The sequence below is a fragment of the Lygodium microphyllum genome, chromosome 24, assembly GCF_053477565.2.
Source record: "Lygodium microphyllum isolate KBCC chromosome 24, Lygodium_microphyllum_v1.1.10, whole genome shotgun sequence".
Lineage (NCBI taxonomy): Eukaryota > Viridiplantae > Streptophyta > Polypodiopsida > Schizaeales > Lygodiaceae > Lygodium > Lygodium microphyllum.
Genome location: NC_141158.1, coordinates 95,556,024 through 95,580,459, shown reverse-complemented (window position 1 = coordinate 95,580,459; position 24,436 = coordinate 95,556,024). Strand labels below are relative to the sequence as shown.

General features: G+C 37.2%; 1 protein-coding gene across 1 annotated transcript; it reads right to left on the bottom strand.

The window, feature by feature from the left end:
• Nucleotides 1-19,787: 19,787 nt before the first annotated feature.
• On the bottom strand, nucleotides 19,788-22,367 carry LOC148015389 (UDP-glycosyltransferase 85A2-like). Its single transcript, XM_087665372.1, has 2 exons — nucleotides 21,590-22,367; nucleotides 19,788-21,295 (listed from the first exon to the last, which is right to left on the bottom strand). Exons 1-2 carry the CDS (start codon nucleotides 22,260-22,262, stop codon nucleotides 20,322-20,324), a joined length of 1,647 nt encoding a protein of 548 aa, XP_087521498.1. The 5' UTR covers nucleotides 22,263-22,367; the 3' UTR covers nucleotides 19,788-20,321.
• Between the last annotated feature and the right edge of the window lie 2,069 nt (nucleotides 22,368-24,436).

Genomic DNA, 24,436 nt, shown 5'->3' with positions numbered 1-24,436 from the left:
TTACACCTTTAATATTAAGTATCTCACCTTATTGCCTCACCTTATTGCTTTGAAAGATATTCTCATGGACCGGATGTTCTAAATATTTTTTTGGTTAATGAAGTTAAATATCTTGTGATATAGTTGGGATCACTTGACAAGGCTAAGAGGCCATATATAACATGACAATAAATACACTAACTTGTAACAAGATAAAACACATGATCTTGCCTTGTCCATTTATATTTAGATCTATATGACAAATGCGAAATGTATCATTTGGAGAATCAATCTACAATAGTATTTTATCATAATTATAATGGAAGTCAAAGAAACTAAACTTAGGAAACATGTTTCTTATGAATATGATAAGTTCAACAATACTTTTATTATCCTAATTAAATCAAAGTATACAATGGCTTATTTGTATAAGATGTAATGCACAAAGGTATTGATTGTTATGATATAATATTGACAATCTAATATGATACACCATTCTATATATTCTAAATGCAAATTATGTTTATTAGACATCAACATTAGAGTGTGTTGTAAAGCTCATTAATGTCAATCGTAAAGAGATGCAAATTAAGAGAGCAAGTCTTACATTAATGTATTACACATTAGCCTATACTGAGTACATAACACTTGTCCCTTCATTTAATGCATACTAAAAAAAGTAAATCTAGTGACTAGAACTAGTTGCTAAAAAGATAGATAATATAATGTCATGAATATTTCAATGAACTGCTTATCATGATATAATTTCTAAGCAAGCAATATGTGAGCTCTATGTAGGAGTTGGAGAATTTAATTTTAAATAACACTTCTGTGGTCATCTTAAGTCACTAAAGTGTATGTCCAAATGTGATATTAAGGCATTGATGTTGCTACATTGTTATTACCATATATAAATAAACAATTGTTCTAAGTTTTTGGAATAAGTTATGTGGAATGGAGAAACATTGGCTTGCAATAGGAAGGTGCCACCAAACACATCTTGATAAGGATTGGAAACCCATATCTCTAATGATATTTATTGTTGCACTTTATATTTCCTCATGCATACCTTTGACAAACTTGTAAAGTTACACATTTATTATGTGTACAAAATGAAACCTCCCTCAAGGTCCTAATCAAATATGGAGAAAATTGAGTTATTGAATTCTATACGTATGCATGGAGGCAAGGTTAACATCCAAAAAGACTAAAGGGCATTAAGGCTAACTCGTGTGTACCCTAGAAGATATTAATGTGTGGGACAAAATTCCAAGAGATTCCAAAGTAGTATGAGTACAAAGTCCTCAAAATTCTTAGAAAGTAGTATGAGATTCCAATGTAGTATGAGCACAAAGTCCTCAAAATTCTTAGAAAGAGAGCCCAATATTAAGAATGCTCATACCAAAGTTTGGTATTTTTAAAACAAGTTCGTGTACATAATAATAGACCCTCAATAAACTCTTTAATTCAAGCTTAATTCCATAAAGTAATTGAGGATCTTATAAAGTTAGTTGTCAATATGTGGGGAGAAATCAACATCACTCACTACATTGTATTGTTTGAACTTTACTTCTTAGGTTTTATTTTCTATTTCTATAATTCCCTTATAATTTATTGTTCCAAATCTAATGTCAATGACCCATATTTTTATAACACATAATATAGACTTGTGGATCTTACTTTTTAGTGAAGTATGTGTCCTTAGAAAGGTGGAATACAAAATATATTAATAAGTCACATTATCAAACGCGTGGTGTGGATCTCAAAAAAACTTTCCATAGATATATTTTTATAACACATAATATAGACTTGTGGATCTTACTTTTTAGTGAAGTATGCATCCTTAGAAAGGTGGAATACAAAAGATATTAATAAGTCACATTATCAAACCCGTGGCGTGGATTTCAAAAAAACTTTCCATAGATATGGTCATGAAGAAGTGAGCTACCTTATACAAATATTTAGTTGGTTCTATAGATACACCTGCTCAATTTAGGAAAACTCTATTTTGCATGAAAATTTGGTCTTTTAAGGCCTCTTGGGCTCCTTTTCACTTCAAAAATAGCCTTTAAAATCCGTTCTTATCACCACCAAAATAATGTTTAGGAAAGTATGGAGCAAAAAATTACAAAAAAATTGTAAACATGTATGAGAAGAAATGTTGTACCAAGTGCTCATGAAATGAATAAAAGAGATCCATGTAATTAGCATAGGATTAAGTGACTACTTATTTTAAAGCACGATTTATATTGCAACCATTCCCCATGGATAGTACTAGGAAAAAAAGAAAACAAAATGTACTACCTTGATATGGCCATCTTTAATTCCCTAGTATAAGATGTGTGGAATGAAATTCCCTAGTTGTGTAGATTATAATTCCCTACTATGACATGTGGGGAATAGAATTTCCTAGCTAGATAACCTATTCTCATGGGTTTTTCATAGGTGGATACATAGTGTCACAACAACATGTTGCTATATAGCAATATGTATAGCAATGGTCTTATTGAAGTTGATAGCGATGGATGAAAGAAAGCATTGCTATAGTGTGTCGCTATGCCCTCATTCCCTTGTAGTGTATCATATATGATCATAGCCAAAATCATGTGTGCGAGAGTCAAAATATACGAAGGTATGAAATTTAGTGGTAGATACAATGAAAGGTACAATAGAATTATTTTAGGATGGCTCAAGGTACGGGAGGATATCAACTATACCATTATGAAGAATGCTAGGAATTTCCATATGATTGAGGAGTGTATCTTATGATAAACCTTTCAAAAGGTAAACATATCTCATACAAAAAGTTAAAACTTAAAGGATATGCCTCTTACATGAAGTTTTTTGACTCAAAGATTTACAAATACAACATAGCCTATAGACTTTCTTTCAAGACCAAGATGAGCCTTGAGTTCAACTTCTCAAAATCTTTTAGACATGCAATGAGTCTCCCCTTTATAAAAGGGACTTTGCATCACCAGTCGACCTTTCGAGCCTTAAATCTATCAAGTTTGATCCTAGCAATCACCATAAAAGTAAGTGAGAAACTAAAACATAAAAAAACAACATAAATGTCTAAGATATTTGAAGAGCTCATGTGCTTACTCTTCACTCCTTGCATGTGGTTCTTTCGCAAGGCAAGAGTCTTCCATTCCAAGTGTGCATTCTCGTATGGATTATTGTTCACTGTGTGAAACCTCTGAATGATTCATGTGATGGGTTAACTTCTAGGATATTTGTTCTAGGAGTATGAGGATCTACCTGGAGTTTTTTCTTTTACTATGAGGGACTTAGTCTTGAATAAGAGCTTTCTCAAACTGTAGCTTGTAGGCTAAGGCTATTATTAGCCATGAGAAGGCTAAGGAAAATAAAGAGGCGTTCAAATATTACTTAAATCTTACTCATTTGGTTTGAAGCCTTAAATGGTTTGTGAGCAAAGGTGATTGCTTTATGGACACAAAGAAGGAGAACTTTAGACATCGAGGAAAAACGCATGCATTGCTTTGAGGCAAAGGGAAACCTGCTTTCTGCCTTCTCTGAGGCACTTCTCGCATGGAGGGAATGAGTGCCATATTTTTGGGGAGGATTTGGCATGATTCAGAAGAGGATATACATGAACTTATAATGGAATGTTCTAAAGAGGAATGATCAGCTTTTGAGAGGCACTCGGAGTAGTGTGGATAGGCCACTATGTCTGGAGGAAGTCTGAGGACTTCACTTTATATATACCCTCTATATCACGTGTGTTCAAGGCCTATTTATAAATATCCTTATCTGTGAATTTTCCCTTAATAAAACATAACCCTTTTCTATTCAATCTATAAGACATCCCTTTATATGGGACCCTTTTGTATATAAAAAAAGTGTAAAAATGGTATTTTAAAATCCCTTACTTTGAACCCACCTGATACACACAGATGAAGACTACTAATGGAAGAAAAGAAATGCTTTTAAGGAAGGAAGGACAGTGGGTGGAGATTAATATGGAGAGGATGTCAGTATAACTACATGCTTCTGGTGGTAACAGATCGAGGGCTTAATCAACTTCTGTTGTTCAAATGAGTATTGTTTGTCATTGTAACTCCATAGCTCATGGACCGTGAAGGCTAGAAGGGGATTATCAATGTCGTATGAAGCTAAGGAGGACTCCCTTTTGAAGGTGGTGTGCAAATCGAATGCTGGGTGTGTACGTAGTGAGTGTCCGAAGGTCCCCAAGAACAAAAGAACTCTACTAAAGCTCAAAAAGTAAAAAGATAGACTTGCATGACATGAAGAAAAGAGACCAATTGGGTTCAATCTCCCCCATGCCTTGTGTGAGTGCTTCACAAGACATGTATTTACAAATTTATTCATCTCAAAGCTTAAAAATAGCCTAATTTTACAATAAGCATGCTTTAGCTTTTGTATTTGCTTTGGTTCAAATAAAGAATAAAGTAGTTGTGCGGCCCAAAAGTCTAGGCTGTGTCCAAATACAATGTCCAATAATGAAATATTTAAACCATGTGCCCATGTGCATACAAAATAATAAATATTTGTCAAGCGCTTCAATAAATAAATACACCTAAATCAATATTAGTGCCACGTCTTTAATGATAAGGCGCGCGTCCATCAAAAATAATAATTTCTTCTAAGTAATTTGAACACATGCTATCGCCCAATGCTTCCCAATGCCATTGCTGCCTGCTCTACACACATCACCTGAAGCATTCACAATTATTAGAAAATATTAAAATTAAATCGAGAAAAGTAAATACCTAGCAGTCTTCAGCTACAAAATAAATAAATAGATCGGAACTCTCTCCTAACCTTAATTTAATACGAGTGCACTCTAAACTCATAAACATTCATTAATTTAAATATGTATTTTGCGAAATCACTGCCATGGAATCACCAACGTGAATATTAAATTAATATGATGCCCGAAAATAACAAGCGTCCCCGTCAACTTCTCGCATAAGGAATCCATCTTGTATACGAGTCCTAGCAAATAAATATAGCTTTACGGAATCCATAGCAAAACCTCACGGAATCCATCATGGAATAAACTCACGCAGTCCACCGTGGTCTCACGAAATCCACCATGCAATATGCCTCTGGCATCATAACCCCAGGGTGGGATAGCAATTAACCTCAATTGCTATTAGCTCAATGTGGAGCGAGCAATGAGGGGTAAGCACTTAGGTCACGCGCGTGCATCCATTGGGCCACTTCAACATGATGATTTTTAAACTTAATCAAATATCTAGAGTATCTCCGGTGAGTTCTAGTGGGACCCTTTTGTATATAAAAAATGTGTAAAAATTGTATTTCAAAATTCCTTACTTTGAACCCACCTGATACACACAGATGAAGGCTACTAATGGAAGAAAAGAAATGCTTTTAAGGAAGGAAGGACAGTGGGTGGAGATTAATATGGAGGGGATGTTAGTATAACTACATGCTTGTGGTGGTAACAGATCGAGGGCTTAATCAACTTCTGTTGTTCAAATGAGTATTGTTTGTCATTGTAACTCCATAGCTCATGGACCATGAAGGCTAGAAGGGGATTATCAATGCCGTATGAAGCTAAGGAGGACTCCCTTTTGAAGGCGGTGTGCAAATCGAATGGTGGGTGTGTACGTAGTGAGTGTCGGAAGGTTCCCAAGAACAAAAGAACTCTACTAAAGCTCAAAAAGTAAAAAGATAGACTTGCATGACATGAAGAAAAGAGACCAATTGGGTTCAATCCCCCCCGTGCCTTGTATGAGTGCTTCACAAGACATGTATTTACAAATTTATTCATCTCAAAGCTTAAAAATAGCCTAATTTTACAATAAGCATGCTTTAGCTTTTGTATTTGCTTTGGTTCAAATAAAGAATAAAGTAGTTGTGCGGCCCAAAAGTCTGGGCTGTGTCCAAATACAATGTCCAATAATGAAATATTTAAACCATGTGCCCATGTGCATACAAAATAATAAATATTTGTCAAGTGCTTCAATAAATAAATACGCCTAAATAAATATTAGTGCCACGTCTTTAATGATAAGGTGCGCGCCCATCAAAAATAATAATTTCTTCTAAGTAATTTGAATACATGCTATCGCCCAATGCTTCCCAACGCCATTGCTGCCTGCTCTACACACATCACCTGAAGCATTCACAATTATTAGAAAATAATAAAATTAAATCGAGAAAAGTAAATACCTAGCAGTCTTCAGCTACAAAATAAATAAATAGGTCGGAACTCTGTCCTAACCTTAATTTAATACGACTGCACTCTAAACTCATAACCATTCCTTAATTTAAATATGTATTTTGCGAAATCACTGCCATGGAATCACCAACGTGAATATTAAATTAATATGATGCCCGAAAATAACAAGCATCCCCGTCAACTTCTCGCATAAGGAATCCATCTTGTATACGAGTCCTAGCAAATAAATATAGCTTTACGGAATCCATAGCAAAACCTCACGGAATCCATCGTGGAATAAACTCACGCAGTCCACCGTGGTCTCACGAAATCCACCATGCAATATGTCTCTGGGCATCATAACCCCAAGGTGGGATAGCAATTAACCTCAATTGCTATTAGCTCAATGTGGAGCGAGCAATGAGGGGTAAGCACTTAGGTCACGCGCGTGCATCCATTGGGCCACTTCAACATGATGATTTTTAAACTTAACCAAATATCTAGAGTATCTCCGGTGAGTTCTAGTGGGACCCTTTTGTATATAAAAAATGTGTAAAAATGGTATTTTAAAATTCCTTACTTTGAACCCACCTGATACACACAGATGAAGGCTACTAATGGAATAAAAGAAATGCTTTTAAGGAAGGAAGGACAGTGGGTGGAGATTAATATGGAGGGGATGTCAGTATAACTACATGCTTGTGGTGGTAACAGATCGAGGGCTTAATCAACTTCTGTTGTTCAAATGAGTATTGTTTGTCATTGTAACTCCATAGCTCATGGACCGTGAAGGCTAGAAGGGGATTATCAATGCCGTATGAAGCTAAGGAGGACTCCCTTTTGAAGGTGGTGTGCAAATCGAATGGTGGGTGTGTACGTAGTGAGTGTCGGAAGGTTCCCAAGAACAAAAGAACTCTACTAAAGCTCAAAAAGTAAAAAGATAGACTTGCATGACATGAAGAAAAGAGACCAATTGGGTTCAATCTCCCCCGTGCCTTGTGTGAGTGCTTCACAAGACATGTATTTACAAATTTATTCATCTCAAAGCTTAAAAATAGCCTAATTTTACAATAAGCATGCTTTAGCTTTTGTATTTGCTTTGGTTCAAATAAAGAATAAAGTAGTTGTGCGGCCCAAAAGTCTGGGCTGTGTCCAAATACAATGTCCAATAATGAAATATTTAAACCATGTGCCCATGTGCATACAAAATAATAAATATTTGTCAAGCGCTTCAATAAATAAATGTACCTAAATAAATATTAGTGCCACGTCTTTAATGATAAGGCACGCGTCCATCGAAAATAATAATTTCTTCTAAGTAATTTGAATACATGCTATCGCCCAATGCTTCCCTACGCCATTGCCGCTTGCTCTACACACATCACTTGAAGCATTCACAATTATTAGAAAATATTAAAATTAAATCGAGAAAAGTAAATACCTAGCAATCTTTAGCTACAAAATAAATAAATAGGTCGGAACTCTCTCCTAACCTTAATTTAATACAAGTGCACTCTAAACTCATAAACCTTCATTAATTTAAATATGTATTTTGCGAAATCACTGCCATGGAATCACCAACGTGAATATTAAATTAATATGATGCCCGAAAATAACAAGCATCCCCGTCAACTTCTCGCATAAGGAATTCATCTTCTATACGAGTCCTGGCAAATAAATATAGTTTTACGGAATCCATTGTGGAATAAAAACTCATGCAATCCACTGTGGTCTCACGGAATCCACCGTGCAATATGCCTCTTGGCATCATAACCCCAGGGTGGGATAGCAATTAACCTCAATTGCTATTAGCTCAATGTGGAGCAAGCAATGAGGGGTAAGCACTTAGGTCACGGGCATGCATCCATTGGGCCACTTCAACATGATGATTTTTAAACTTAACCAAATATCTAGAGTATCTGCGGTGAGTTCTAGTGGGACCCTTTTGTATATAAAAAATGTGTAAAAATGGTATTTTAAAATCCCTTACTTTGAACACACCTGATACACACAAATGAAGGCTACTAATGGAAGAAAAGAAATGCTTTTAAGGAAGGAAGGACAGTGGGTAGAGATTAATATGGAGGGGATGTCAGTATAACTACATGCTTGTGATGGTAACAGATCGAGGGCTTAATCAAATTCTGTTGCTCAAATGAGTATTGTTTGTCATTGTAACTCCATAGCTCATGGACCGTGAAGGCTAGAAGGGGATTATCAATGCCGTATGAAGCTAAGGAGGACTCCCTTTTGAAGGTGGTGTGCAAATCGAATGCTGGGTGTTTACGTAGTGAGTGTCGGAAGGTCCCCAAGAACAAAAGAACTCTACTAAAGCTCAAAAAGTAAAAAGACAGACTTGCATGACATGAAGAAAAGAGACCAATTGGGTTCAATCTCCCCCATGCCTTGTGTGAGTGCTTCACAAGACATGTATTTACAAATTTATTCATCTCAAAGCTTAAAAATAGCCTAATTTTACAATAAGCATACTTTAGCTTTTGTATTTGCTTTGGTTCAAATAAAGAATAAAGCAGTTGTGCGGCCCAAAAGTCTGGGCTGTGTCCAAATACAATGTCCAATAATGAAATATTTAAACCATGTGCCCATGTGCATACAAAATAATAAATATTTGTCAAGTGCTTCAATAAATAAATACGCCTAAATAAATATTAGTGCCACGTCTTTAATGATAAGGTGCGCGCCCATCAAAAATAATAATTTCTTCTAAGTAATTTGAATACATGCTATCGCCCAATGCTTCCCAATGCCATTGCTGCCTGCTCTACACACATCACCTGAAGCATTCACAATTATTAGAAAATAATAAAATTAAATCGAGAAAAGTAAATACCTAGCAGTCTTCAGCTACAAAATAAATAAATAGGTCGGAACTCTGTCCTAACCTTAATTTAATATGAGTGCACTCTAAACTCATAAACATTCGTTAATTTAAATATGTATTTTGCGAAATCACTGCCATGGAATCACCAACGTGAATATTAAATTAATATGATGCCCAAAAATAACAAGCATCCCCATCAACTTCTCGCATAAGGAATCCATCTTGTATACGAGTCCTAGCAAATAAATATAGTTTTACAAAATCCATAGCAAACCTCACGGAATCCATCGTTGAATAAAAACTCACCCAATCCACCGTGGTCTCACGGAATCCACCGTGGAATATGCCTCTTGGCATCATACCCCCAGGGTGGGATAGCAATTAACCTCAATTGCTATTAGCTTAATGTGGAGCGAGCAATGAGGGGTAAGCACTTAGGTCACGGGCGTGCATCCATTGGGCCACTTCAACATGATGATTTTTAAACTTAACCAAATATCTAGAGTATCTGCGGCGAGTTCTAGTGGTCATAAAGTCAATGTCTAGAATAGTTTCAAGTTCAAGGATTTCAGTTTCTTCTTCTAACAAAGGAGGGTTTTCATAGACAGGGTGAACATGCAATTGGCCTCTAAAAGGTCATAACAAATTGATATGAAAAGTATTGAGGATTTTCTAGTATTGGGATAGTTCTAATTTAAATGCATTGTCATTGATTTTATGAATGATCTTGAAGATCCATAGAATGTAGGGGCTAACTTAACGACACGGTGTTTCTCAACACTTTGTAATCTTCTCTTTTAAATGCGTAACCAAACATAATCATCAACTTTGAAACTCATAGCTTTTCTTTTCTTGTTAGCTTGTTTAGTGTATGATTGCTGGGCTTTCACAATCATGCATATTGGCAATATCATCAGCAGCTTTAACTTTGTTTAACAATGATGTAACAAGTGTAGGCAATCTATGTCCATAAATGATTTGAAAAGGTGCTTCCTGTGTAGCTGTATGTGGTGTATTATTGTATGAAAACCGAAGTAAATGCAAGTGTGTATCCCATGTTTGTGGTTTTGAAATTGTGTATGATGCAAAAGATCTAATACTGTACTGTTAGTAGCTTCTATTTGTCCATTTATTTCAGGATGAAATACAGATGAGAAATCAATCTTTGTACCTAAATTAGCAAACAAAGTAGTCTAAAATTTATTGTAAAATCTAAAATCACGATCTGAAATAATAATTTTTGGTAAACCATGGTTAGTGAAAACAGTTCTAAAAAACAATTGAGCAGCTTGAGATGTAGTTAATGTTTTCTTGCATGGAATAAAATATGTTTGTTTGCTAAATTGATCTACAATAGTCCAAATCATATAATGATAAGCTTGGGTCTTAGGCAAACCAGTTATAAAATCCATTGAAATATGTTCCCATGGTCGTTTAGAAACTGGTAAAGGCATTAATAAACCATATCGCTTACCATGGTATCACTTAACTCTTTAACAAATTAAACACTCAGATACAAAGTTAGAAACATCAGATTCCATCTATGAACAGTAAAAATCTTCAACCAATGTACGCAAAGTAGAAATAATACCTCTATGGCCTTGATATAGAGGACAATGAATTTCGTCCAACACAAATGATCAAAATGGAACAGTTACACACAAACTTTTCTCATAAAATATAAATCCATCAGAATAAGACAATGAATCCATTAGAATCTAGTTATTTGCAACTAATTTATTCCAATCAGCTTGAAAACTGGGGTCTTGGTCATAGATATCTTTCATAGGGATGAGGAAATCAGAAGATATAGCGGAGATATTATGGATACTTGGTCTTCTACTTAAGGCATTGGCAACAATATTCTCTTTTCTAGGTTGATATTGGATAAGTGGATAAAAACTTTGAATAAAAACAACCCATTTAATATGATGGTCAGAGATTTGTGGCTGACTAAGGAAATGTTTGATACTTTGTTGGTCAATTTTGATCATGAATTCAGATCCCATTAAATAGTGTTTCCAATGATATAAAGCTTGTACTACAACTAACAATTTCTTATCATAGGTAGAATATCTCAGCTCAAAAGGTTTAAGTTTGTAGCTAGAATAGGCTATGGGATGTGAATCTTGCATAAGGATAACTCCTATTCCTGATCCGCTAGCATTAGTGACTACTATGAAGAATGGTCTATTAAAGTCAGGTAATTGCAAAACAGGGACATGGGTTAAAGCAAGTTTCAGTAAATCAAAAGACTTTTGGTGATTATCAAACCAATGATATACAATACCTTTCTTTAACAATTTTGTCAAAGGCAATGTAAGTAATGAAAAATTTCTCACAAATTTTCTGTAAAAGCTAGCAATACATAAGAAAGAACGTAACTCATGCACATCTTTAGGGATCGGCCAATTCAAAATTACTGCTATCTTTTTAGGATCATCTTTAATACCATCAGATGAAACAATATGTCCTAAGTATTTAATATAGGTTTGGAAAAAGTTACACATTTCAAGAATAGCATATAATTGATTCTCTTTCAATAATTTGAAAACCAAAGATAAATGTTCATAATGCTCATTCTCATTCTTATTGAAAACCAATGTGTCATCAAAGAAAGCAATTGCACAATGCTGATGCTTCAAAAATATCAGATTCATCATACGACTGAATGCCGTTGGTGCATTAGTCAAACCAAAAGGCATAACAATGAATTCATCATGACCAAATTGAGTTCTAAATGCAGTTTTGAAAATATCATGTGTATCTAGTCGTACTTGATGATATCCAAATTTGAGATCTATCTTACTAAATATTGTGGCCCCTTGTAGTTTATCCATGAGGTCGTCTACCCTAGGAATCGGATATCTATTCTTGACAGTAATCTTATTTAGGGCACGATAATCAATGCACATCCTATAGGTGTTATTTTTCTTCTTGACTAACAAGACAGGTGTATCAAAAGGAGAACTACTGGGCCTAATGAGTCCTCAGGTTAACAATTTTTCAACTTGGGTTTCTTTCTATTCAATTTGATTGTGTCTATAAGGTGCTTTACATGGTGGTTGTAATCTAGGAATTAAGTCTATTTTATGATCTTCAAGACGTGTAGGTGGTAAGTCATGTGGTAAGTCAGCAATAAAACAATCTTTAAATTGTGAAAGAAATTGTGTGTGCCTACTAATTTTCCTTAGCTTCAATTTCATTCATCCATACCAAGTATGATTTGCTACCTTTTCTTAATGCACATTTAGCCTGTGTGTGACTAAGCAATGGAAAATTATCTAAAGTGTGTGTACCATGTAATGTGATTTGTTTCCCATTAGAATAAATCTTCATTGAATGTGTAGAATAATCTATATCAGGGTTATATTTATGATACCAAGGCATTCCTAAAATAATATCACTAGATTGCAAAGGCACAACCAAAAAATTTCTGTGCTCAACATAATTGCCAATTTTAATTTCTAAATCATGAACTTCTTGTGTACTATTGTATCTAGTACCTAAGAATGCATCCTTGATGCGATAATGAGTTGAAACAGTATGTAAATTCAATTCTTTGACCAATTTTACAGAAATAAAATTGTGTGTGCTCCCATCATCATGTAAAACAATCTTTTCTTTACATGCACAAGACATTTTATCATTAATAATGAATGAGGATTTGACATACCTGGTAAAGTATCTGAAGTAGTACCCATATCATCATCGTCTTCCGTAAAATCTGACATTTCTTCATGGTTTTCATCTTCAATCTCTCCCAAGTAGTTGATGTGAACAGTTTGCTTTTTGGATTGACAATTCACTACTAGATGTCCAGGTTGGTGGCACTTGTAACAGACTATAGGCTTGGCTTTGAAAACATTATTGGTAATGGCTAGGAGTTTAGGTATGTTGGGATTTGGTTGGAAAGATGGCTTAGGATTTGGATTTGTGTTTTATGGTAAAGCAGGGGATCGTGTCCAGGATTTACGGAAAGAATATGGAACAAAGAGATTTTGATTGAATCTTCGAAAGTTAGAATTGAATTGCTTTGTATCAAAGTTACAGTTAGTTGGGAATTGTTGTGGTCGCTTCTCTCATCCTCGAATTTTGTCTTCAGCATCATGGGCCAAAGAAATCGCATCCTCGAGAGTCGTTGGGGCTTGAACATGTTCACCTCCGTATAAAAGTGACCAAGCAAACTAGACATAAACTTGTGCTTGTGGATCACCTCAGGTACATCTTCAAGCATTCGAAGTTGCAATAAGGCATTTCAGAAATGCTCAGTGTATTATGGAATAGGCTCATGATCTCTTTGTTATAGAAGATCCCATTGTTTGATTGATTTTTCATGGAATTGAGGTGGAAGAAAATTCTATAAAAATTTCTTTTGAAAAGCCTTCCAAGTAGTAGGACAATCAATACTTTTGCGGACAACAGTCCACCATAACAATGCTTTGTCCACTAAATGGTTAAGGACACACTTGAGTTTGTCTTTTTCGACATATTGTTCTTAGTGAAAATAATCATCAAACTAACTGATAAATGCAAGAAGAGTCTTTCTGTCATGTAACCCATTAAAAGTACAGAATTTAAAATTTCTTTTACTTATCTTGGCTTCTTTTCCGATAAATTGTGCTTCGAGTGTCACATCGATCATACGTCGTATAATATCTTCAAGTTGCGATCCATCTTGATCGACAGAGTAGATTGTTGAAGAGTAGCCAGTTGAGCTTGCAAAGTTTGACGTGCTCTTCGTTCCTCTTAAAGATGCATCATAATTAGGTCCAATTTTTCCTCCACTATTGGTTCTGATAAATGACCTTCGGCCATAAAATCTTTCATGGTTTGATCAGACATTGCAAAATTTCAAACAATCTCACACACTCAAAATCTTGTTAGCACGATGAGCATAGCTCAAATTTGGGTTTAAAAGGCTTGTTTCTCTTTTTTTTATATGGCTTTTTGCGATCTTTCTTCTTTTTTTACGAGTATGAAAATTGACGAAAGCATTCTTCCAACAAATACTTCGTCCGTGTATACTGGTTATAGTAATCTATTTGCTCGAAATTGGCTTTGTCAAAGTGCAGGTACAAACAAGGGCTTGTTGGAGTTGTAAAATCGATTCGGGATTGATTTGGAGAAGAGCTCAATGTGAAATTTCTCTATGCAGGAGATTTAAGGATTAAATCTTTAAACTTTATAGCTTTAATCTTTAGATTTAAAAGCTTGACTTAATTGTTTTTTTTCAGTGAAGGACGGCAGCATGTTATAGACAGAATCGACAGTCAATGCCGAGTTACCAAATTGAAAAGTTTAAAGCTTAAGCTTTATAAGCTTAAGTATTAAGCTTAACTTTGCACTAATGATGAATTACTTTCTTTGTAATAAAAACGTCTTAATGATGAAACTTTCCAAGTGGTCCTCCGTCGCTAGAGAGTGATCCTTCACAATCCAACAACACAACAGGGGGTTCTTCACCGCTAGGAACACATTGATATTGACAGTTGACTCTAGAGCTCATTTGTTCCAGGAGCTTTACCTTCATGCAAGATGGTAAGCGATTGTAAGCCCTTGATCTCAACTTCTCTCTAATACCACGATGCGCAAATCGGATGCTGGATGTGTACGTAGCGAGCGTTGAAAGGTCCCCAAGAACAAAATAACTCTACTAAAGCTCAAGAAGTAAGAAGATAGACTTGCACGACATGAAGAAAAGAGACCAATTGGGTACAATCTCCTCCCATGCCTTGTGTGAGCACTTCACAAGGCATGCATTTATAAATTTATTCATCTCAAAGCTCAAAAATAGCCCAATTTTACAATAAGCATGCTTTAGCTTTTGTGTTTACTTTTGTCCAAATAAAGAATAAAGTGGTTGGATAGCCCAAAAGTCAAGCTATGCCCAAATACAATGTCCAATAATGAAATATTTAAACCTCGTACCGATGCGCATACAAAATAATAAATATTTATCAAGCACTTCAATAAATAAGCGCACCTAAATAAATATTAGCACCACATCTTTAATGATAAGACGCGTGCCCATAAAAAATGATAATTTCTTCTAGGTAAATTGAATACATGCTATCGCACAATGCTTTCCAATGCCACCGCCGCCTGCCCTACACATCAATTCAAGCATTCACAATTGTTAGAAAATAATAAAATTAAACTGGAAAAAGTGAATATCTAATAGTCTTCATCTACAAAATAAATAGATAGGTTGAAACTCTGTTCTAACCTTAATTTAATATGAGTGCACTCTAAACTCATAAACATCCATTAATTTAAATATGTATTTTGTGGAATCACACACCATGGAATCAGCCACGTGCACATTAAATTTATATGACACCCGAAAAGGATAGACGTCCCCATCAACTTCTCGCACAAGGAATCCCCCTTGTGTATGAGCCCCGGTAAATAAATATAGTTTTACGGAATCCATCGCAAAACCTCACGGAATCCATTGTAGAATGAAAACTCACAGAATCCACCATGGTCTCATGGAATTCACCATGGAATATGCCTCCTAGCATCAGAAGGTAGCAACCATCATCATGAATTGCTTCCATTGGTAGCTAAAGGAAAGATTACTGTAAACTTCACACTTAGCATCAAAAGGTTGACTCTAAGGCTTGACATGAGGAATAAGTTGTGACATTTCTTACAAGTATATTTCTTGACAGACTTGCATATCAGAATCAGGTGTATAGGATGGTGTGTACTATGTTGAAAGTCTGATCGTGCTTCCTCCCATTCCCTTCTAGCATGCTCATACATATAGAGCCACTTCTCCTTAGATGCATGATACAATATACAAAAATGGTTCACTTTCTTCTCCATGGCACCATCCATGATCTTTTCTATCCCATTTGTGATTACCACATCTCCTATTAGTTTATTATCATCTTTTAGCTTCCATAGCATACTCTTGTTTGAATCCACTGTCGGTAGCCACTTTGAAATATGCACCAGTATCTTCGACGTTAACTTTTAGTCATGATCCCCTTTGGATGAGCTCATTGTTACAGAAAGCCCTTCCAAATTTTCATGAAGCGCTCTAAGAAGAACATCCATCGGATATGGAGAGGTCTTGTAATCTCCACTTCACCCATGAGATATACTAGGAGGTGAGTTTGTATTGTGAGTATGCTTTCTCATGGATAGATACTTTTCAAAGAGACATACTATATGCTTCTTGCCTTGTGGATTCAATAGAGGATGTCTTGATCTCCTTCTATGAAATCCATTGTACTACATTGGAAAACTTATAAATCGTCAAACATATCTCTGGAGTGAAATACCCTACAATCATGATCAATAGTATGAACTGCTAGAAATTTAAAGCATTACAAAGAATCGGTACAAAATAGACGAATTTTACTTACTATCAAGGCTAGAATGAACTTGGCATATCTTATACCAATCATACCATTAGAGCACAACTATGGCCAAAGCACCTCAATCTTGTCTACTCCTTCAAATCCATATGTTCCCGTAAAGTGTCTCTCTTTCTTGTGATATGATTCCATAATGAGCTACCCACATTTTTGAAAATTTCAATATGATCCAACAAATGGTTGATCTGTAAGCGGGTCCAATATGGCAACTCATAGAAAATTGAGAATCGTCACATTTCACTTAGAAGCAACTCCTCATAGACCATCTTTCACTCATACTAGCTTTAGGCATTCATTTGTGCTAGAGGTTGTCCAAGAAAACGTGCCCTCAATTCATTGCCCTCTGGCAAGAAAGCAATGTTCCCTTGATATACCATCTTCTTCATGTTCTGTGACATTTGGGAGTCTAACTATGATTCACACAATGTATATGCATTATAACCTGAGGTAACCAAACATGTCACCATATCCCTATCTAGTCAACACAAACATAAACGAACCATGTTAGATATCAACAATGAGAATGGAAGCTTATTTACATGAGCACTCCCCAAATCCTGAAAAGTCATGCATGGTCTACATAAGAACATACCGTCTACCACCTCATGTCTTCCAAAGCAATCCCCTTCTCCCACAAAATATTAAGCTCATCAACTAATGGATGGAGATAGACATCCATGTTATTGACTTTATAGTGCCCAAGAATGAGCAAGTTAAGGATTAGTTATCCCTTCTTCATGGAAAGCCATAACAAGATGTTACAATTCACAAGGACTACTAGCCACACATTGCAAAAAGTTCAGCTAAGACCAAATGGATTCACACCATCCATAGCAAGACCGAGCCGAAGATTTTTTCACTCTTGTAAAAAATGTTGAAAATGTGGAGTCAATATGACTCCATGCTTGCAAATTTACTAGTATTCGCTAAACTCCATCTATGGATCCATTTTGTGCATGCCACATTGTTAAGCTCGCCATGCCTAATGTGTGAAATATGTGACATATACATGATATAAGTAGAAAGTGTTGGACATACCTATGAGCACCACACTTTAGGCATGTCTCCATAGTCTCATAGTCTCCTCGAAATAGCACACAATCATTGACACATACATGAATGTTGTTGTACTCCGTACCAAGTTTTTGTAATACCAATTGCGCATCGTTCCAAGACTCGCACATTGTGTTTCCAAGTGGCAATATGTAATATTTGAGCAACCTTTAAAAAAAACCCAAGCACCTTTGAAGAGAGTAAAATCTTCACTATAATGGAATCAAGGATAAAGAAGCATAGTATGTACATAAACAACTTGGTTAAACTCGTATCACCCTATCTGTACTTATTTTATACACTTAAAAGCACAACTAGTATCTTCAAGTAAGATACTCGGTACCCATTATATAATGGTATGGACCTTTTCTCTCCCAATGGGTCAGATGACGTGACATCCATGGGTAGTAATGCATCGATCATTACCTCTATCTCTAGCTTCAAGATTGGAGGAAGATCCCAAAGGCCCACCATGTTTTCTCGTGTCGAGGGCGTAGTTGGTGGTGTGCTCTCCAATAGGTTTATCAACTTAGGCACTCCATCCATTGCATACCTAGGAACTCTACTTATGGGATGCAATAAAGATATTCCTTGGGATGGAACAACACCTCTCTGTAGACACTCAAAGGTGAAACTCTTTGTGCCTCTATTTTTCTTCCTCACTTTTGCAGCTTCCCTTCCTTCTCATTTGCACCCCTCTTGTTCCTCTTCGCATATGGGGTAGTGGTGGCAGAGGTGGTGATGAGCTCTCTCTCTCTCTCTCTCTCTCTCTCTCTCTCTCTCTCTCTCTCTCTCTCTCTCTCTCTCTCTCTCTCTCTCTCAGCTTTAAGCTCTCTCACTCTCTCTTTCATTCTCTTTCGCAAATGGTTAATAGAAATTGCAGCCTTTTTTTTCTCAAAACATCTTTGCTATTTACATTGCTAATATAGATTAGGGATGCAAAAGGCAACACCGTTATGTGACGTTAGAAACAGGCATTACTATTTGTCCATTTCCTTGTAGTATTCTTTGTAGATAATATAAATAAATCAAAAATAAGATAACAAAAGTGGATAGAGAAGATTATTTTGCTATTCTTTTCTCCACTTTTTCTTGTATTAAGCAGGAGAGAGGGGGCTAAAAGGCCCATTTTTTAATTCACTTTTTGCCTAATGTGAGATTCGCCTTCATTCTACTAGGGAAACTCTACAATTGATAGTTTTTTTAGAGGAAATGCTTTGCTAAGAATATTTTCCACAAGTAATAACTTTTGGCTAATCAAGAGAGATATGCTAACCAAATAATTAAAGAGATTGCATGCAAAGACTAATGACCTAGAACATAACATCACTCAAGTTGTATTGTGACAATACATAGAAATAGTACAACTTCATATCTATTATGTCATAGTTTGTTGAAATAGCATGTCTTATGTTTACTTCATGACTTGATAGACCCCTTTCCCAATGATGAGCTACCAATAGATCAGATGTGTCTCGTGTTTCATGCTGTAAATAGTGTCATCGTATCCTTAGCTATAGATACATGAAGCAAAGTGGTAGCTTAGAAGTGGTATATTGGTTACAAGCAAAAGGGCCACTTGGAATGGGTGTACATACCACGTTGGATAGGGAATCTTGAAGACCCCAAAGAGATTCTTACATGGTGGATAGGCAACACTATACCCTTTCAAAAGAGGCATATGGTTACTTGTATTGAACACATATTCTTCTTTAGTAGTTCATGTTTATTGTACCGTTTCTCCCCATCTTTGGGTTGAATAAATTAGGGGCTTGTTGTAAGCCAAAAACTTCTCGATTAATGTATTCACTTTAAGAGATAAATGCTTACATATGGAGTTTGGATACATCATGCTATATACAAATACTAGAGAGTTTTTTCATTTCCAATAGCTAGTCCTAAAGTACAAGGGTTACCAGTTAATGCAACTAAGCTTCTAGAGACAAGGTATATAAGATGTGTTATAGACATCTCATATGATGCAATGTAATTAGGCTATTGTTTGTCAAAGGGAAATGAACTCCACTTGAATGTCTTGATTTTGTCAATGGCTCAAAGCTTATTATAAAACTTTTTGTACTACTTTTCAGCATAATCATTTAAGTTGGTGCCAAGATAAAGCATTGTACGATTTTTTCTCTTGTATACTCATCAGAGAAACCGAGCTTGCAATTGACAACATGTTGGTAAGGGAAGATCCCAAACACAAAGCAAAAAATTGGAGTATGGATTGTGGTGCATTCTCTCTCTCTCTCTCTCTCATATATGAAACACAATTTTTCTTGATTTGCAAAACAAGAAATTACTACAATTATGCTTGATTATGTACAAATGATGTGTCACACATACCTGTAGAAGTACTAATAGGGAGGTTGACACAATAGTTTTATTATTGTCATATGTGTAAAACTATGTGTATGTATGTGCACTACACTTTTATATCCATGTGTGTATGTGCACTTCTCTTTTATATCCATGTGTAGTTGTTGATATCATGTGTAGTTGTTGATATGATAAAGCTTAGCATGTCAAAAACACACAATGGTCTGCATTCATGTGTGTGAAACTATGTGCATGTATGTGGACTACACTTTTATATCCATGTGTAGGAGTTGATATCATGTGTAGTTGTTGATATGATAACGCTTAGCATGTCAAAGACATACAATGATTTGCATTCACGTAATCACAAATATTGGACTTGTCACGTCCATAAACATTACGTGTGGGTGTAATGGTCCTGCCACACAGCCTGAGTCTCTACTTGAACTTCAAAGAAAAGATGGTATAATGATAGTATAGGCTAATTTTTGCAAGGGAGGAGGAAGCAGGACATATCACACCACCTAGCCTTGGACTTATTTGACTTGTAAGAAGAATGTGGCTAGAAGAGGGAGTCGATGAAAGAGTCAAGACTTTGACGGGAAGGCCCGCTTTTCTGAACAGCATTCTTTGCAGCGTCACGGAGCCTCTTGAGTCGGAGCCTCATATCCTTGCTAAGCTTCTTATCCATGAGGAACCGCACCTTCTCTTGGATCTCATGTCGAGAGACGAGGTCGCATCCGACGCCGCTGCGGCCCCCGGCTTCCTCTTTCTCGTCGGTTACATCAGCATCGAACTCCAGGCCGACCTTCCATTCGTCCACCACGCACCGGCAGTCCAGCATCTGATCGGCGAAGTAGGGCCAGCAGAGCATCGGAACGCCCCGGACTATGCTCTCAAGGACAGAGTTCCAGCCGCAGTGCGTTAGGAAGCCCCCCACCGCCGGGTGCGCCAGCACTTCCAGCTGCGGGGCCCACCCGACGAACATCGATCTCCCGCTACCTGTCATCCGCTCCGCAAATCCCGCCGGGAAGGCTGCGTCCGCCCCGAACATGAGCGCCGGCCGAACCACCATCAGCACCGGACATTGGGTCCCTTCGAGGCCTGCGGCGAACTCCTGTATCTGCCGAGCGGATAGCATGGTGATGCTCCCGAACGAGACGTACAGCACCGAGCCCCGTTCCTGCCGGTCCAGCCACCCCATGCACCCCTCCCCCTCCTCCGGCCACAGCGACGTCCCCAGCTTCATCCTGTCTCGGGTTTCCGCATCCAGTATCTCTTCTGCGTCGATGAACTCGTCGGGAAGTAGCGGGCCTATCACTGGCGTCCTGTAGGGCTGAGCCTGCACGAACGCCAGGGCGGCCGGTTCGAGTTCCGGCAGGGTGTTGAAGAGGACCGCCGCATTGTCGTACACTGCTCTGAAGTTCTCGATGAGGTACGAGAAGACGAAATCGGATGGGTCGCAAGGCTGGAGGAACGTAGGAACCTCGCTGTGGCGCAGGGGCGGGCATCCAGGGATGCATGTCACGAGCTCATCTGCAGCAATAACGATTTGATAGACTGAGACCAGAGTAGACTAATATTACTGTGCAGTATTAGACACAGCGAGAGAGAGAGAGAGATGATCAATGTACAGTAGCAGTATAGCTTTCCAATGTAACAGCAGTCCACGGCAGTACTATAGACTGCGACTAGAGTAGAACAATATACTAGGGTACTATGTATATATACACAGAGAGAGAGAGAGAGATAGCGATCGATGTGAAGGAGAAGGAGAGAGCGCGCGCGATTCTGACAAGTAATTCTGTAGTTTTTCCATGTGACAGTTACCTTTGGGTGGCCTGTAGCCCCCCGTGAAGATGGCGTGAGCCGCATAGCTAGCAGCGTTTTGCGTCCAGAAGCCGACGTGAGGTATGCCAAGCTTCTTGGCAACACGAGGTGTGGGGAAAATAAAGACGTCGGCGATGATGCAGGAGACAGGAGGGCCCAGCAGCTCCTCCTCCACGAGGCGGCATAGCCGAGGCTCCATGTCGATGAGCGCTTGGCATGTTTTAGGCACGTCCGTGTAGGTGTAGTCCTCTGGGGTGAGGCCATCCGGTATACCCACTAGATTGATGCTCATGTCCTGCTGCTGCATATTCAGTGTTCCTTGTTCGTACCTCTGATCGGAATCCTGAGTATTTCTGTAATTGAAATAATCGCGGCCGGGGAGGGGCACCTTCGCTTCTTCCTGCGCGCGCAGCAGCCGCTCGTGATTGTACTGCGTGTTCACGAACGTGACCCACACACCTCTCGCAGCCAGCTTCTTGCACAAGTGCATCATCGGATTGATGTGCCCCTGCGCGGGGTATGGTACTACTAGCACATGCGGTTGCAGCTGCTTCTTCTTCTTCACCTTCTCCTCCTTCAATCCATCCGATATACGATCAATACATGCTACAGCTGGCTGAGCTGGCGATTCCTTGAGTCCCTCCTCAATCTCCTGCACATGACTAGGAGCCATAGTCAGCTACCTCACTCTTCTTCTTCGTCGTCGTCTTCTCTGTCCCTAGACTCCCAAGTTCGACGTCTCTCCCCGACGTGTGCTGCTCTTTCTGGAGGCTCATATCTCTCTTTTAGTGTGTATGCTGAGCCCCTCAAAGTTCATCTGCCACACGGAACGGGCAAAAGTTAATGTCTGCCATACGACTCGGGCGTTTTGTCCTATCTGCTGACGTCTGTCGTTTTTTTCTTTTCGAAAATGCTGGAGCCCGGAAACCTCTTAAGGTACGGGCTAAATTTTTAAGGTACAGTAACTTACAATAATTCAAATTTGCAATACAATACAATTACAATGTTGTGAGCATGTGAAGCGCCAACCAAAAATACAACAGTATCTCTTTTGGTATAATTCAACATTTGCATTTCGTTCAAATCGCGCACGGAATGCTAGGCCTTTTTGTCGAAGCGGCAAGCAAAGTTGTGTTGCTATCGTAGAACTTTGCTCAACAATCCATCTCTCATTTTTTTTTCTTTATTTTTTATTTTTTTATTTACTCTCTCTTTTTCTTTCACTCCAAATTCTGTGTAATTTTCTCTCTCTCTCTCTCTCTCTCTCTTTTTACCTTCTATTTTAGTTTATTTTTTCTCCTCTCTTGGTTCTCTCTATCTCTCTTTTTATTCTCCCCCCTCTCTCCTCTCTTTTCCTTCTCTTTCCCCTTCCTCCTTTTTCTTTTTTTTTCTTCTCCTTCTCTCTCTTCATTCTCTTTTTGAATTTTTTCTTCTCTCTCTCTCTCTCATTTTCTTTTTTTTCTCCTCTATTTTTAATTCTCTCTTTTTAAATTTTATCTTTTCTCTCTTTAAAATTCTCTCTACATGTTCTCTCTCTCTCTCTCTCTCTTTCTATCACATTATTATTATTATTATTCTTTCACTTTATTCCCCTCCCCCTCACTCTCTCTTAAAGTATGTAAATTTTATATTTTCCTTATGTATAATTCTATCTTTATGTTTATATTCTCTTCTCCTTTCTCTCCATTTTCCCTTTTTTTTTCTCTCTCTCTCTCCGTCCCCTTTTCTTCTACCCTCCTTTCTCCTAATTTTCTTTTTTTTAATCTCTTCCTCTCTCTCTTTTAAATTTTATCTTTTCTCTCTCTCTCTCTCTCTCTCTCTCCTACTCTCTTCCTTCCTCTTTCTAAAAATATATTTAAATTGAAAAAATGCTTCTCTTTCGCTTTTTTTCCATCTCTTTCCCTTTTTCTCTTTCTTCTTCTTCTTTTCTCTCTCTCTCTCTCTCTCTCCTCGCTTTTCTTCTTTCTCCCCTCTCTCCTCTCTTTTCCTTCTCTTTTTATTTTTTTAATCTTTCTTTTAAATTTTATTTCCTCTCTTTATAATTCTCTCTCTGTGTTTAAATTCACTCTCTTCTTTTTCTTCTTTTCTCTCTCATTTTCTTCTCTCTCTCTCTCTCTCTCTCTCTTAAATTTTATATTTCCTCTCTCTATAATTCTCTTTCTCTATATTCCCATTTTTCTTCCTCCCTCTCCTCTTTTTTCTTTTTTGCTCTTTGTATATATATATATATATCTCTCTCCATGTATTTTTCTTTTCCTCTCTTTCTCTTTTAAGTTTTTTTTCTCGCTCTCTTTTCTCTCTCTACTTTTCACTTTTCTCTCTTTCTCTTTCTCTCCTCTTATTTTCTCTCTCTTTCAAATTATATATTTCATCTCTATCTCTCTCTCTAAGTTAAAAACTATATGAAAAAAAAGTTTAATTAAAAAAAGACTATTCTCTCTTCTCTTTCTGTCCTCTCTTCGTCTTTTTCTCTTTCTTTTTTTTCTTCTTCTTTATCCTTCGCCTTCTTCTTCCTCTTTTATCTCCCTCTCAAAGTGTGTGAAAAACTATGTCCAAAAAACTTTAAATTAAAAAAAGCTTATAAAAATATTTAATTAAAAATTTTAAATTAAAAATTTAATCTAAGAGAGAGAGAAAACCTAGGCCCTACACATGAGAGAGAGAAAGGAAGCAAAAGAAGGAAAATGTTTAATTTAAAAAAGACTATTCTCTTTCCTCTTTTCCCTCCTCCTGTCTCCGTCTTCTTCTTTTCTCTCTCTATTCTTCTATCTCCCTCTCAAAGTGTGTAATTCTCTCTCTCTCTCTCTCTCTCTCTCTCTCTCTCTCTCTTTGCCTTCTATTTTAGTT

What these genes read in the sequence shown, in the direction of transcription:
- LOC148015389 (XM_087665372.1), bottom strand. Translation starts at nt 22,262, where the DNA reads ATGGCTCCTAGTCATGTGCAGGAGATTGAGGAGGGACTCAAGGAATCG. An exon ending in GGGCTACAGGCCACCCAAAG is followed by an intron (nt 21,296 to 21,589) that starts GTAACTGTCACA and finishes TTATTGCTGCAG; the next exon opens with ATGAGCTCGTGACATGCATC.